The 16,715-nt window shown below is 37.6% G+C and overlaps 1 protein-coding gene across 1 annotated transcript; it reads right to left on the reverse strand.

Moving 5' to 3' along the window:
- Positions 1–14,841: 14,841 nt before the first annotated feature.
- Positions 14,842–16,183, reverse strand: LOC149257013 (uncharacterized). The gene is made up of 3 exons (XM_089368900.1): positions 16,008–16,183; positions 15,802–15,896; positions 14,842–15,382 (listed from the first exon to the last, which is right to left on the reverse strand). Exons 1-3 carry the CDS (start codon positions 16,023–16,025, stop codon positions 15,052–15,054), a joined length of 444 nt encoding a protein of 147 aa, XP_089225026.1. The 5' UTR covers positions 16,026–16,183; the 3' UTR covers positions 14,842–15,051.
- Positions 16,184–16,715: the final 532 nt, after the last annotated feature.

Here is a 16,715-nt window from a genome sequence, read left to right on the forward strand (position 1 = left end):
TTTACGAACCGCCAATGAATAATTATTAGTGGTGTGGTTTTCCTTAGATCACGAACAAATAATTACAGGTGGCATGGTTTTCCTTGGAACACGAATGGATAATTACATGTGGTGTGTTTTTCCTTGAATTTATCCAAACCCATATATCAATTGACTTACAATTGGTTTCAAGCTCATAATAAGCTTTCTGGACTCCAATAATCCTTTTCTCAATTCTAAAACTCCAGTTGAGTTAATGATGCATCTCAATACCTAAATATTTGTATGAAGAAACCTTTTACATTATCGTATATAAAATTATCATGGTGGATATTTTTGGATTTAATTACCATGATTTTAGTCTTCATGATATTAACATTCATACCCATCTTGGAGCAGTACTCATGGAGGATTTTAAGTTGCTTATCAAGATCATCATGGTTTTTGGCTAGAAGAATGATATCGTCAACATAAAGGAGAAGAGTAATGACTATACTAGAAAACATAGGGCAATCACATCCCGCAACTTCCAAACACTCTTCTAGCTTATCAATGTAGATGCTAAAAAGGGTAGGGGAAAGGGGACACCCTTGCTTAATATTGATATTGCATTTAATTTCCTTAAACCAACCCTAGTCTTAATCTGACGACAACATTCTTGTATATCCTAATTATAAAAACCCTCAACTTGAGAGGAATCATTATCTCTTCAAGTCTTTCCCATAGTTTATCTAAAATAACTATGTTGAAAGCTTTTCTAAAGTCAACAAAACAACATAAGAGATCAATTTTACTATTGCAACGTTCCTCGACAATGATCCTAAGAGTGACAAGATCATTAATAGTTGAGTGATGTCTCCTAAATACAACTTTCCCTTTAGCTCTTTTACCATGGATTTCAACTCAGAGGCTAATCTTCTTTTTCAAAATGTGCCCATACAATTTGGCTAAAATGTGGCTAATCGTAACGGTCTTATAGTTAGAGGGAATGTTTTTATCCCCACCTTTAAAGATAGCCACAATAAGGCTTTGTGTCTGAGGCTTAGGGAAGTTGTGTTTTACTACCAAATTGATAAGTTTGTGAATATGAGGGATGAGGATAGAGCTTCCCATATTAAAAATTTGAGCTTTGTGGCCTTCAATATCCTTAGCTTTCCCATTAGCAAGTTTCTTAATCATGATATCCATGTCTTCCCAAGAAAATATATCCTCCTATATAGGAGTGTTTAAGATGTCGCCCATGTTGTCGAGGAGTCATAAGTATTTTTAAGTTATATATCCCAATTCTTTAAGGGGATCGAATTATTTTCTTTTCTTTTACGAACAAATATATTCCTCCAAAACTTTCTAGGCTCAACTTTAGAAAGGTGAAGAAGACACTCTAGCCTCTTATTAGTATAAGACCCTTTCTTCTTATTACTAAAAGCTTCATACACACTTATTTTTTCAATATTTACAGTTTCATTAGGAGCATCTCTATTCGCTTTCCTTGCAATTTTACAATCATTATCATACCAAGGGTTGGAAGTTATATTATTATTTTTATACAACACTTCGGTAGAGAATTTTTTAATGGTAGTGGAAAGGGTTGTAATAAAATTGTAGTATATGTGATTGATGTTATCAATATATATTAAGAAACCTAAATCTCTCTTTACATCCTATAAGAAGAGATCCATTTTACTTCTTCCAAAATGAATGTGCCTTTGACTCTCATAATTCTTTTGCATGTGGTTGGTGTGCATGGTTAAGGATAAAGGTTTGTGGTCAAAATCAGTCTCGTGGTCATTTAGAAGGTCAAAATTTACAATATGGTTGAGAATATGGGTGTCAGATATTGCTAAATCCACAACATTACTGCCTAGCCTGTGAATACAAGTCATATGGCCAAATGTTGGCCACTTAATTCCATTATAAATTATCAGGGCCTGGGAGTTGTAAAGCTTGATAAGCTCAGTACCAAATAGGTTATCAGTTGTGTCTTTAGAATTTCTTTTGAATTTATTAGCTAAGTCACAATCCTTATGTAGCCATAGGGGGTTAGGTTTAGAGATATTACTTGGGAGAGTAGTTTGGTTAGTCGTAGTTGTAGCATTGAAGTCACTAAGAAAAAGAATAATATCTTCATTCCTTAGAGTGTGGATAACCTATTCTAAGGTATTGAAGGGGAGATTCTTATCCATGTTGTTTTTCTTATAGGAGGTAGAGTTGATAGGAGTGAAATAACAAATTGCGAGAAAATTCCTATTAGTGTTACAATTAGAAATTTCTATCCACCTGTATTGATTGAGGGGGTCGATCTTATGAAGTTGAATGTGAGACAAAATATTATTTTTTATATAACAAGCTATACCACTAAAATCTCTACAAGAGTATTTCCCATTCGAAGTTGACCAGAGAATGAATCTTACTGAAGAATACCTATGTGAGACAAAATATTATTTTTTATATAACAAGCTATACCACTAAAATCTCTACAAGAGTATTTCCTATTCCAAGTTGACTAGAGAATGAGTCTTAACGAAGAATACCTTGGGCAAAACTATGGTTTCTCAAAAACTGAAGTCTCTCAAATTTATTTTAATTAATTTATTTTTATATAATTTAAGCTAGTCAAAATGTTCAAGACATTACAACATCTCTTCCATACAATAATATATTTATGTGAATATATTTACATGAACATCATGTCTTTTTTCCAATTCTTAAATGTTGTATGAAATTTTAAAATATATTATTAAAAAACACTAATTTAGTTTTATAAATTCTATATAAAGTTTTCCAAATGGAAATCATCAAATTCATTGTCAAATCTACTAATAATTGAAAACTACTTCAAACATATACCACCAAAACTTTTACGAGAAAATTTCTTTTTCCAAATTAAATAAAGAATAAATATTACATAAAAATACTATTAATTTTGTAGATATTAAAATATCATTTCATTTCATTTCATATAAACATTACAACATATCTTTCATATCTCACCATAATATATTTATGTGAATATATGTTTCTTATTTTTAACTTAAATTTTGTATTAAAAATTAAAATATTATTAGAAAAAAACTAATTTATTTTTTTCAAATTCCATGTAAAGTTAATCCAAACGTAAAGTCAAATTTACCATAATTGAAAACTACTACAAACATCCACGGATTCGGCATTCACGATCAATGGAGGTTTCAATCATTGTCCCGTTTCTTTATTCGATTTGGGCATTACGCCCCAAAGAAGTTAGGAATACCCCAAGGTCAGGAGAAAACCGGGGCTTTGAAAAATCAAGAATTTTGGTTTAGCAAAGTTATTGATATATGGCAAATAGTTGTGTATTTTTGTTGTTTTTTTTTAAATGATATTATTTTATAGAAGGAATATATGTTATTAATATTAGTTATATTATTGGTGGGAATTGAATTTAAGTGGGGAAGATTTTATTTTTTATATTTTAATAGATTGATAAATAGGTGTAATTTATTTTAGAATTAGCATAGATCTATCTTAAGTAAGGAGTTAACATGAGCGGAGAGGGATCAAATTTCTTCATGTGCAAATTTATTTAGAGTGTAAAATACAATGTGTTATTTTTCATAGTTTAAATTGTATTTGTGAATGTTAAATAGAATATATATATGACCAAATAAATGTTTTAACCATAAAACTTAATATATACATGAAATAAAATTAAATGATAAGTAATTGACATTAAAACATTTCATCACTAAAGTAAAATAGTTTTTCATTAATATTTTTTAAATATATGTGAATATTAATTTGTATTAAAATATTTTACTGAATACCATATTAAATATTTTTTATATTAAAATATTTTATTTTAACAATTTTTTTTCTACATATAAATATATATGAATTTGATATCAATATAAATTAGTTAACATACATCTTTAAATAGTTTATTTAAATTTTTTGTTAAAATATTTTTTGAAAAGTATAAAATTTAAACATGTTACACATTTTTTTACTTCTAATTACTTTACAACATATTCATTTTTTTTAATTATAGCCAAAATTATTTGTTGAAAAGTGTGCAATAAGAAATGCTAAATTCAAGAAGTGCTAAAAATAGAACTGTTAAAAAGAGCACTTCTAAAAATAGCAGTTTGGCCAATGAGCATTTTGGCCACCTTGGGTGAGAGGTGAAACTGCTAAAAATAACATCTTCTAAAAATAGCATTTTTGGGTCCCTTCCTATTTATAACAGTCCCTCTTCTATCTATATGAAGTAAATTCGAATTTGGTCATACTAGTAGTTTAAAATATTAATTAATTAATTCTCCATGAGTTAATTAGTTAAGGAAAAACAAACTTGAAGTTTTTGTGAGAACATGCAATTATTTCTCCTCTGATTGGGGAATGTGTCCTTGATTTACTCCATTAATTGATGAATTAAGGATGAGTTCTATATTGAGAGCATCAGTTGACTTAGTTTAACTTAGTCAAGTTCAGTTAGATTAATTTAACAAGTTGTTAAATTAATGAGATATAGTTTGTTGATGCTTGCATGCATGTGACAACTATTATTTTCAGATAAATGTGTATTCACTCATGGATAACTGATGCATGTCAGTTCTGTCAGAGACCCAGTTGAGATCAGAGAAGAGACAATGTACAATCAGCTCATCCATGAAGAGTATTTATCTCCTTCAAGTTTGTGTAGTTAGATCAGAGGTTAGTGAGTGTGTGAAGAGGCCAATTCATACAGGTGGCAACACTGTACCTCAAGGAAACCACACAAGGAAATATGAGGTTTGGAGGGCAGAGGAGAAGGTTTGTGAGAAGCCTATGACTGTCTATGAGCAGCAGAGGGATTGTATAGAGAGCTGGATAGCTTCCAAGCTAAGGCTTTGTGTAATCTGGACTATATTTCCACTTGTATGATAACACAAAGATGGGGTTTTAGGCAGGTTCTTTCCGCGGGTAAATTCTTCTGTGTTATGTGTGATTGATTCCTTCTTATCAGTTATATGTGTCCTAATTGATGTTTCTCATGGTTGATTAAGCTTCCGCTTAATTGATTGTAGAAGTAGATCAAGTGTTTTGCTTTAATACATTGCATTACCAGGTTGATCTACATGTGGGAAATTTCTACATGGTATCAGAGTTGAGTGATTTGTAGAAAAATTTCTACATGGTATCAGAGCTAGCTAATTTGTAGAAAAAATCTACAAAATTCTACATGGTATTGGAGCACAGGTGATCAAGGAGAGAACAATATACTATGAGGAGATTTCAAAGTTTTGAGTTTTGGGCCGAGAGTTTGCAGAGCAAATCTGAAAATTTCTGTACAAAATTTTCAGAAACAAATAGCAGCTTTGGATTCCGTGTGGAAAAATACCCAAAATTAAAAAAAAAAGCAGCTGAATCAAAGTTCGGATGAGGGAGATATCGTTGATTTAAAATCAGCTCTTTTCTAGAAAATTTCGTGATGGCGGGAAAGTGGAAATAGATTGGTGTGCTAACCAAGAACCTGTATGCACTTGAGGTACAAAATGCATGCAAAGCCTTGAGGAGCAAGGGAAATGTTAGATACTTGGTGGTTGAGAGGGAGAGTAGATTACCTCTCAACATGCAGCGCCAGAAGAAGTCTTAGACGATTATGGAGGAGCCACGATTGGTGAAGCTTGAGGAGGTTGTGGAGCAGCCACAACGGGGAAAGCTGAGTGGAGATCGAGTAGAGACATCTACTCATGCAAAGACCTCCAGTAGGGGGAAACTTCGAGCTAGGTGGGTTGAGGGATCACATGCAACCATACTTCCAGGTAGGAGGTGGGGCGATGTAGAGTGATTGTCCCAAGGATGAGGGGAAAAATCCTTGAGGTACCCAACCTCTTGGATGAGACGTTGCTATAGGAGCCCCGATGTGGAGTAGCAGGAATTGACTGATTGGCTAGAGACAGATGCGAATGGAGCGGTAGAGAGAGCTACAATGCAGGGAATCCCAGGACAGCGCAGAGCATACAGGCCACAACAATGTGAGAGGCACAAGTGTGTTGCACAGTGCAGGATAGCACAGAGAAGGGTGAAATGATGCGAGATGCATAGAGATGTTGCAGTAATGCAGAGGCCAGAGAGGGAGTATTTGTCAGCAGCAGGTAGAGCTTTAGCATCAAAATATGTTTCTAGCCCAACAAAGAGGTCAGTTGAGAGTTTTTTTGTTCCGAGTGTTGCTGGAGCAACCACACTTAGTAGATGTGTTGCATGTAGAACATTACAGAGTTACAGGATCGGGTTCGAGAGGAAGCATTTCTTGTTGAGAGGGAGTGTTGAAAAGTGTGCAACAAGAAATGCTAAATTTAGGAATTGCTAAAAATAGAACTACTAAAAATGGCACTTTTAAAAATAGCAGTTTGGCTAATGAGCGTTTTGGCCACTTTGGGTGAGAGGTGAAATTACTAAAAATAACATCTTCTAAAAATAGCATTTCTGGGTCCCTTCCTATTTATAGCAGTCCCTGGTCTATCTATAGGAAGTAAATTCAAATTTGGTCTTACCAGCAGTTTAAACTATTTTTTTTTGAGACAAGGTTCGGTTGCTATATATTAATCTGAAAAAAGAGGGCAGCTTGCCGTATATAAGATGCTTCCTGAGCATTTTGAATCCAAGGAATTACAAAAAGTTTATTTTCCTTGATTCTTACTGTTGTTTTCCTTCCCTTAAGACTGCTTATACTACTGTAGACTCTTACAAACTGAAAGCCCCAAAATTTACATTTACAAACCATGACTAATCTATGTCGATATGGCTTATCTTCCTTGCAGTAGATCCTTCTGGGTCCAGGTCTGGTTCGATCTGCTTTGCACTAGAGGAGGATGTTGCGTCTTTGAGTTTTTTATCCATTATATCCTTGAGGATGGATATCGTTTCTTCGGCATGGCTGCATCTGTTGCTCAAACTATTAAACTGTTCATGCAGGGAGTGAACTCTATGCAAGAAGAGATTCATCTCAGCCCTGTATTTCTCGTGGAGAATTCTACATTGTTCTTCAAGCCTAGCTTCCAGACTGCGCACTTGATCCTCCAGGGCTTGCTGTTGTGCACGCACCTCTTCGAATTCTGCTTGTAAATCCCTGCAATGGAAACACTGCTCTGGACGTTCCATTGGGTCTGGAATGCAGATGCTGACACTAATCCGCTTCTTATCTCGGTGCCTCTGGGGGCTTTTCTGACTTCTGGCGAAGGCCTCCGTTCGCACAGTGGCAGCGCCACTCTTGCAAACACAGATACCGCTTGAGGATAAGACCTCGAGCTTGTGAAGACGACCGCGAATAGCTTGGAGAGATGCAGCAACTATTCTGCTCTTGGAGCTGTGACTATAACTTTCTCCTGTGGGAAGATGAGTCTGGGCACCCGGGCCATATAAAGATTTTTGCAGAATGCTGTGATGGGAGAAAGATCTGCGCTTCCCAATGTTCCACCGCACCTTCCAACGCATATCTTGATCAGGATCTGATCCCTGATGGTTAGGACGATTTCCTTCTGCCCGATGCCTGTTTCCCATGCTCTGCGTAGATTTCCTAATATGGATTCTGATACAAATTCTTGCTACTTTACCTGTACTGTCCCCTGCACTGCTGATTTGCCTGCAGTCATGGATTCTGTTGGTTACAGTTCCCTTGGCATTGACTAGCTGCGTGGTTCTCATGGTAATGATTGGAAGGATAAGATATTATTACAGCTAAGACTTCCTTTGGGGCGTTCACAAGCCTTGTTGGCGTATTTGTCGGCAGCTTTATTTAGTCCACGTAATATATGGTAATATCGGACCTCCTCCAGTAAGTCATGAAGGATCTGGTTCCTACAGATGATTTGCTGCAGTAGTGTGTTTGGCGTGCTCTGCCTTTGCACCATGAGTCGGATGATGATTGCTGAATCGCCAAAGACTATCACCTTCTTAATTCCTATCTTGATCAGTTGGGTGAGACCTTGGAACAGAGCCAGTCCCTCTGCCCTGTTATTGGAGAGTTCTCCCAGCCCCCATTCGAAATGAAGAATAGTCTCGCCATTGGCATTGCAGATAAGTCCCCCTGCACCTGCTAGGCCAGGATTTGATTTTGAGGCGCCGTCGAAGAACATATAGAACCTATTGCACTTGCTCAGCCAGAGTGCGAATTCCTCCTCCTTGAGCCTCAGTTTCCAAGCACTGCTTGTCTCCTTCGATTGTAGATTCCCTTGCCTTGGTGCCTGGGAGCTTATTTTGTTTCCTTGTACATAATTGATTAAATTTCTTTCTTCAACGCTGTAATTGGCTGTCTCTATCTTGCCTTGAGTGTGGACTAGAATTGCTTCCACCGCTAAATTCTTAGCTTTGTGACACATGACTCTAGTATTGCATCCTTTGTCTTGAAATACCTTTCTGTTTCTTGCAAGCCATATGCGCCAAACAAGGGTTAAAGGTATGGTATTCCATATCCTTTGCGTTACTTTGCTCTTCTTTTCTTTCCAGGGACAATTTTTCCTCCAATTGTAGACAGTTTCTGCAATGGTTGCCTTTGGTTCCCATGTGACTTCCCCGATCGAGGCCATCTGTCTCCAGCAATCATCTGCTACCTGGCAATCTATGAACAGATGTTGTATTGTTTCTTCTGCTTGACAGCAGTTTGGGCACCTGGATGGGCCCATAATGCCCCTTTTTTTTAAGTTTTCTGCTGTTAGAATCTTCCCTTTCAGGAGAAGCCAGAAGAAGAATTTTACTTTAGGGGGGGCTTCAGCTCTCCAAACCAATTTCCATTGACTCCATATGACCTGTGGAAAGGCGCTGTCACAAAGGTGTTGATACCCTGCCTTGGCTGTATATTGGGTTCCCGTGGGGTCCCAGCGGTAGCTATCTTGCTTACCTCTTTGGGTCGGAGCTTTACTGTGCAGAAGGTTCTTTAAAGCTACAACGCTTGTTTCTAGCTCTCTAGGGTAGTCCGGAAGTTGCCAACCTTCCCAAGCTTGGGAATGGTTTCCCCAATGCGTTAATTGAGCTAGGCTCCATATGCCTCTGTCATTAAGCCAACTTGTGGCCGGAGTTGCCTCAATGTTTGATCCCATAGGATGCTGTCCTAATATTCTGTCAGTGGCGAAATTTATGCTGCTCCCCCCTCCTGGGACCTTTGATATGTTTTGGGACATAAAAGGTATGACTTTCTTGCAGAGTTTCCAGATTTTTGTGCTGTCTCTATTGGGGATGTTGGTGTCCAAGAGTTGATGTCTTGTGCTGTTTAGATACTTGGCCTCTAGGACCGTCTTCCACCATGCTGAGGCCCCTGAAATCAGTCTCCAAATTATTTTAGCTCCAAGAGCTAAATTCAGCAGTTTTGGAGATCTTATTCCAAGCCCTCCTTTCTCATGAGGCTGAATGACATTCTTCCAGCTAACCAAATTGAACTTTTTTTTCTCCGTTTTCCCTCCTTGCCAGAGAAAGTGTCTAAGAGCTCTTTCCATTTTTTGATGGAAGGCCATTGGAGCTTGGTACAAAGAGAAGCGATAAATGGGCAGGGAGGCCAGACCAGATTTTAGAAGTACAAGGCGCCCTGCTGGGTTCAACCACATAGAGCCCCATTGTTGGATTTTCCTCTTTATTTTATCAAGGGTTTCATTCCATGTATCGGCCTTCAGAGGTCCCGTACCCACCGGCATCCCTAGGTATGTGAAGTGGCTCCAGTTTAGCTTGTATGAGACTCCTAGAGTATTTGCAATGCTGTGGATGGTGTGATTTGTTGCGTTCCATCCATAGATGCAACTTTTTACCTGATTAACTTTCCCTCCTGAATAATCCATGAACTGATCTAGAATCTTTTTGAAACGCCTTGCAATGGTGACGGACGCTCCTCCCATCAAAAGGGTATCATCTGCAAATTGGGAGTGATTGATGTTCTTTGTGCCTTGTTCAAATTTAATGCCAGTAATTAGACCAATTCTTCGGTTGTAATCCAAGGCTTTGCTAAGAGACTCAGCCATGAGGATAAATAAGTAAGGGGACAGGGGGCAGCCTTGTCTAAGGCCTCTGGAGGATTGGAAAGCAGCACAAGGTCTACCATTGATCAGAGGGGAGATCCAAGGATTCGAGATGCAGGCTTTGATCATATTAATGAAGGAGGGGTTAAATCCCATTTTATGAAGCACTGCAAACAGAAAGGAGTGTCTAACCCTATCGAAGGCATTAGCAAGATCTAATTTTAGGACAAATCCTTTCTCCTTTCGGCTTATGCTTGAATGGATGGCCTCTTGCACGAGAAGAATGGAATCAGAGATGTGTCTATTGGGCAGAAAGCCTCCTTGGTTTTCTGAGATCAAAGAGGAGAGGTGAGGCTTGAGCCTAGTTGACAGAATTTTTGTAATTATTTTGTATGCTGAATTGCACAAGGATATGGGTCGGAATCTTGAGAAGGTAGAGGGCCTGTTTTCTTTTGGAATTAAGGCTAGATGGGTTGAGTTGGTGTATCCCCCCAGTTTGCCTTTCCGAAGAACCCAGCATATCATCTTTAGGAGATCTTTTTTGATCAGCTGCCAGTACTCCCTGTAAAAACTAATTGGAAACCCATCAGGTCCTGGAGCTTTGTCTGGGTGAAGACTCCAGATTGCTTTTTGAACTTCTTCTTCATCTACCTCTTGCGTGAGCCTGCTATTCGTTTCTTGGGTGACTTCTTTAGTCATGTATTGGAGTAAGCTTGAGTAGTCCTCCTCACTTTTGTCCTCTGTCAGGAGATTTTTAAAATGAATAGTGGCTGCTTCTTTTATGGTGTCCTGGGTGTCGTAGCTGATCCCTTCACTATCTCTAATTGTGCTCACAGTGTTCCTGGCCTTTCTAACTGTCGCCTGCTTATGGAAATAAGATGTATTTTTGTCTCCCTCGTCTAGCCATAACTATCTTGACTTTAACCTCCATTTGGTCTCTTCGTCCCTTATTGTTTGTCTCAGCTGGGAATACAGTCTTATCTCATTTTCTTTAGCTTGCTGGGAGAGGCCTTCAGCTTCAATATTTTGCTGTACTTCCTCAAGATTTTTCTTGATGTCTTTTTTAATCAACTCGGGCTCCTTGTAGTTCGTCTTTGCCCAGGTTTTAAGAGCCTGTTTAGTCTGCTTCAACTTTGTTTCCCAGATATATGTCGGGGAGCCTTCTACGTGCTGGGTCCAGGCCTGCCACACCGCGTCTCTAGCTGCAGGAATTTGATTCCAGAGGGAACAATATCTGAAAGGGAGAGGTCCAAGCTGGCAATGACTGTGCAAGGTGAGCGTTATTGGATAGTGATCCGAGGCGGAGATGTTGAGGATGTTTGATTGGCCGGTAACGAAGGAGGACAGATATGCGATATTAATGAGGAACCGGTCAAGCCTCTCCATGATATTGCCTGCTCCTAGGCGCCTATTGCTCCAGGTGTACCTGCGGTTTTTGGGCTTTATATCGACCAGATCTTGCTCCTGCATAATATGTTCAAGTCGGTTTCTGAATGGGTCTGGGCTGAAGTTTCCCCCTCTTTTCTCATTGGCATGCAAAACCAGATTGAAATCCCCTGCAAGAATGAGATTGTTGTCTTGGTCTTCTTCTATATTTGTTTCCAAAGTGTTCCAGCACACTTCTTTTTCCCTGTATTGGTTCGGTGAATAGATATTGTATATTTTAACAGTCGTTCCATTTTCCTTGCTTTCTAGATTAACACTGATCCAACTCTGATGTATTTTGACATAGTTACAGCTCCATTTGCTATTGTCCCACATTGTTAGGATGCCACCTGAGGCTCCTCTTGCTTCACTGGCACAGCCACTGTAATGCTTTTGTTGATTGATGATTCTGTTGATTTCGGATTGGTCTTGCTTTGTCTCTTGAATAAGGATAATTTCCGGTTTTTCACTTTGGATTAATTCCTTTAGGGCTGCTATCTTGGAGGGGTGCCCTAATCCCCTACTGTTCCAGGATAGCATTTTCATCATGATTTACCGGTAGCATGGAGAGGTGCTCGCCTCTCTTTGCCTTTGTTATTGTTTTCTTTATCCGAATGTCCTAGTATGAAGGATTCTATAGGAGTCTGAGATCCCATGGCAATGTCCTTCTGTGCACTTTCTTCTCTATGCTGTTTCGCCGATTTTCTGCCAGGTCCGTGTTTTTTGGGTATATCGCTGGGCGCTCCATGATCCTTCGATGAACTTCTGGTGATCCTAGTGGAGGGAGTGTCAGGGGAGGGCTGAGAGAAATGAGGGGGGGAGGGATGAGGATGAGGATCAGATGGGGAGGGATCCTGCTCAGATTCTTCCTCAGAGAGGGCAGCAAAGGGATTAGAGGAAGGAGGAATGGAGGGATCAGAAGGTCGGGGGGATGAGGAGGGGTGATGAGGAGGGGGTTGTTGAGAGGACGAAGAAGGGTGCTGGAGGGATGAATGAGGTTGGATGGGTTGCTGGAGGGAAGGCCCAGGGGCTTCAGATTCCGAAGGGTTCAGTGGTGGAGATGATTTTTTTCTTTTAACAGTTTCCCATTGCCCTTCTTGCTCTTCTGATCCTACATTTATGATTTTAGGGCATCTATTTGCAAAATGTCCATATTCGTGACATACCTTGCATTTGAAGGGTATCTGCTCGTAGTCCAGCTGCTGAATATGGCACCAATCGTCTACTTTCAGTTTGATTGCTTCCGGTAGTCCGCGTCCCAGATCTACTTCAACACAGATCTGCGCACAGGCCTGCATGTTGTCCTTGGGTTCGCTGTGGTCTATGTATTTTCCGACCGCGTTCCCTATTGCTTTGACCGAATCATCGCCCCAGCAGTGAAGAGGGAGATGGGGCAGCCTGACCCAGACTGGAACTGCGCTTGGTATGTCTAGCTCTGGATCGAAATCCGGGGTCCATTTGTTGAGATAGAGACCCCTGGAATCCATGAAGTAAGGCCCGTTCCTGAAGATTAGGTCCTTGTCTTCCTTAGTTTCGAAGTGAAAGGTAAAATATCCTCTGCCACAGAATTTGATGGAGATTTTCCCTTGGGTCTTATCAGCCCAGTTCCGTTCAACCCACCTTTGCACTGTTTTGGGCGAAGGCCATAGTCCTGTAAATTGCCCGATTAAGCCTTTTTCTGCTAAGGAGATGGCTGCCATGCGAGGGATAGTCGGAGGCAAATGCACTTCCTGTAACACATCTAGTTTCTTCACAAACTTGGTTGCAGATGGCCTTGGTCTTTGCTGTGGCAGAGATTTGATCAGTTTGGAGAAAGCATGTTGCAGTTCCGGATCCCCCCCAGGCGGATCCGGAGGATCCATGAGGCTGATCGATCAAGCAGAAGCAGCAGCAGACGATTTCGAGGGCAGGCTCAGGCGCGCGCGCGCACAACAGCAGCAGCGAAAAATGTCCCATACAATGATTTTACCAGGGAAGTTGAGAATAACACTAACTCCAGCAGTTTAAACTATTAATTAATTAATTCTTCATGAGTTAATTAGTTAAGGAAAAACAAACTTGAAGCCTTTGTAAGAACATGCAATTATTTCTTCACTGATTGGGGAATGTGTCCTTGATTTACTCCACTGATTGAGGAATTAAAGATGAGTTCTATATTGAGAGGATCAGTTGACTTAATTTAACTTAGTCAAGTTCAGTTAGATTAATTTAACAAGTTGTTAAATTAATGAGATATAGTCAAGTTCAGTTAGATTAATTTAACAAGTTGTTAAATTAATGAGATATAGTTTGTTGATGCTTGCATGCATGTGACAACTATTATTTTCAGATAACTATGTATTCACTCATGGATAACTGATGCATGTCAGTTCTGTTTGAGACTCAGTTGAGATCAGAGAATGGATAGTGTACTATCATTTGGATGAATATTTTTCCTACAAAGGAAGCTCATCCATGATGAGGATTTATCTCCTTCAAGTTTGTGCAATTAGATCAGAGGTTAGTGAGTGTGTGAAGAGAGTAATTCACACAGGTGGCAACACTGAACCTCAAGGAAACTACAAAAGGAAATAGGAGGCTTGGAGGGCACAGGAGAAGGTTTGTGAGAAGCTTTTGACTGTTTATGAGCAGCAAAGGGATTGTACTGAGAGCTGGATAGCTTCCGAGCTAATGCTTTGTGTAATCTGAACTATATTTCCACTTGTATGATAATATAGAGATGGGGTGGGGTTTTAGGCAGGTGCTTTCCGCAGGTAAATTCTTCTGTGTTATGTGTGATTAATTCATTTTTATCAGTTATATGTGTTCTTATTGATGTTTCTCATGGTTGATTAAGCTTCAGCTGAATTGATTGTAGAAGTAGATCAAGTGTTTTGGTTTAGTACATTGCATTACCAAGTTGATCTATGGGTGAGAAATTTCCACATGGTATCAGAGCTAACTGATTTGTAGAAAAATTCTACAAAATTCTACATTATTTTTCTATTTAAAACATAATTTTTATTTTTATTTTTTTATTTAAAAAAAACACGCAGACGGACAAAGTTACATATCTTTTCATATTGAATTGTTTTCATGATATTAAAAATTATAAGCAAATAAGTGTTATTTATTTTAAAGAAGGTTTCCATTCTTAAAAAAAAAAAAGTGTTGTATCCTAATTTTGTTAGAAATTTTGGAACTTTTCCGACCATCTTTTCTGGTCCAAAATCATAATATCACAAAGATATTTTGAAATCACAAATTTGAGTAGTGAATTCTCCACCACCTAAATACTCCACAAAAGTTTACAATGTTGAATTTATATATTAAATAAAAAATACATTTAAAATAACTAACGACTTAAAAAACAAAATATCATGATTTAATGAAAAATATCATAACTTAATAATATTAAAATACTAGATAATATAAATTTAATAATTTAAACATGGTTAATTATATATACCATTCAATTCATCAAGATTTTCTTTTTTCCCTTCCCACTTTCACTGTTGCCTCTTTTCTGATTTTACAAATTTTCAAATTACAAATGGCATATAAATATTTCCTTAAATACCATTGAAAATAAACGCAGAAACCCTGATCATATCGTACCCAACTCCAACTGACTGATGTCTGATATCTGCACAGGATATACAAATATAATTTTCTGATCAGGAAACCAAAGTATTGGATATAATGGCTACTTATGGGTAACTATATTATAACTATCATCCCCAGCAGAAGTAGAGGTGGACTTGGCTTGCATGATATCGTGATAGCGCCTGGAAACCTTTGCCAGTCTTCTGAACAGGCTCTGCTTGTTGAACTCCTGGGAGTTGCGAAGCACGTAGTCGGGGTCTTCAACTTCCGGAATTTCTCTCCTCTTCTTCTTGTTCACAAACACGTTGGGAGCGTGGAGGAGCTCTTGCCCTGCTGTCAGAAGCCCCAGCGATGTAGACATCAAAATAACCCCACACGCCATGTACAGTGGGATATACTGCCTCATCAAATATCTCCCATATTGCTCTGGTCTGCACTCAGAAAAGCTATATTTATTACATTCACAAGTTTGGTTTTCTTTTGTTTCGATTACAAATGGTAGTTTTGATAACTGATATGGTTTTTTTATTTATAATTATCAGTGGTATAGTATTTTTTCTTACTTATAATTACAAGTGGTATGGTTTTTCTTGAATAATAATAACGAAATTTAAATTTGTTAATAATAGTCAATTATAATTATATTATTCATTTATTCGTTTACATAATAATGAACGAGAACTTAGATTTGCAATCATAATTATATTATTTATTTATTAATAACTGCCAATCATAACTATGCTATTTATTTAATAATAACAACCAATAATAATTATACTTAGTTTGACAATTGAATTTCGATCATTTAAAATAAAAACTATATAAATCTAACTTTTCTTCTTTTATAAACCTTTCTTTTCTTAATTTCAAGGGAAGATTTAACTCCTCCATGGTACTGAATTCTCTAACAGCTCCATTGCTTCTCAGGCTTTGCAGAAAAGGAGCCTACAGCAAATTACAAGTACATATATTTTCAGCCATAGGAAAGGCAAAGCAGATCATATCTATATTATTTCAACCTAAAATGCAGATAAATGAATTCATATGTATATTTACCCAAATGTTCAGAGGCATTGGAAATTTTCTCCGTATTAATTTTCTTGTGGATAAATGAATTCATATATTTGGATCCCCCACTCTAATGAATCTCTGGCACGCTAAATAAAATATATCACATACCTGCAACACAGAGACAGAGATAGCAAATCCAATCAATACTAATTTAAGATCTATATAGTTGATTGAAGTTTAAAATATCTTTATCTCTGTGACACAGGATTCTTTCTTACAATTTAAGATTTATATAATTGATTGAAGTATAAAATTTCTTTACTTGTGAGACACAGGATTCTTATTCTTTCTTATAATTGTTTGACAGTTGAGTTTACAAAAATGATAATCTTATTCTTCAAGATTTGAATGTAGGATTCCTAAAATTTTAAATAAGTAAATCACTAAATTTCATCAAAGAATTTTAAAAGTTATGCTTCATCCCTGAAGTTACAAAAGAATTAGATGTTGGATATTGTAATGAGCATGGAATAGAAGGCAGTGATCCGCATGGAATAGAATAGCAGGTGTCAAATTGTCATGCAGATATGATGCAGATATGATTTAGTTATTGTAATATTCATTATAGTGAGGTTGATGCTTATTTATGTATTATTCAACATTTATGTAGACGGAAAATTTTAAATGTGTAGTTTTACTAGTGCTTATTACCCACCAAAATTTATGCAAGTCTTTGTTTGTGAGAAAGCAATT

Source organism: Pinus tabuliformis, chromosome 6 (genome assembly GCF_031772625.1).
Source record: "Pinus tabuliformis cultivar Carrire ecotype Pingquan chromosome 6, CPIR1, whole genome shotgun sequence".
Lineage (NCBI taxonomy): Eukaryota > Viridiplantae > Streptophyta > Pinopsida > Pinales > Pinaceae > Pinus > Pinus tabuliformis.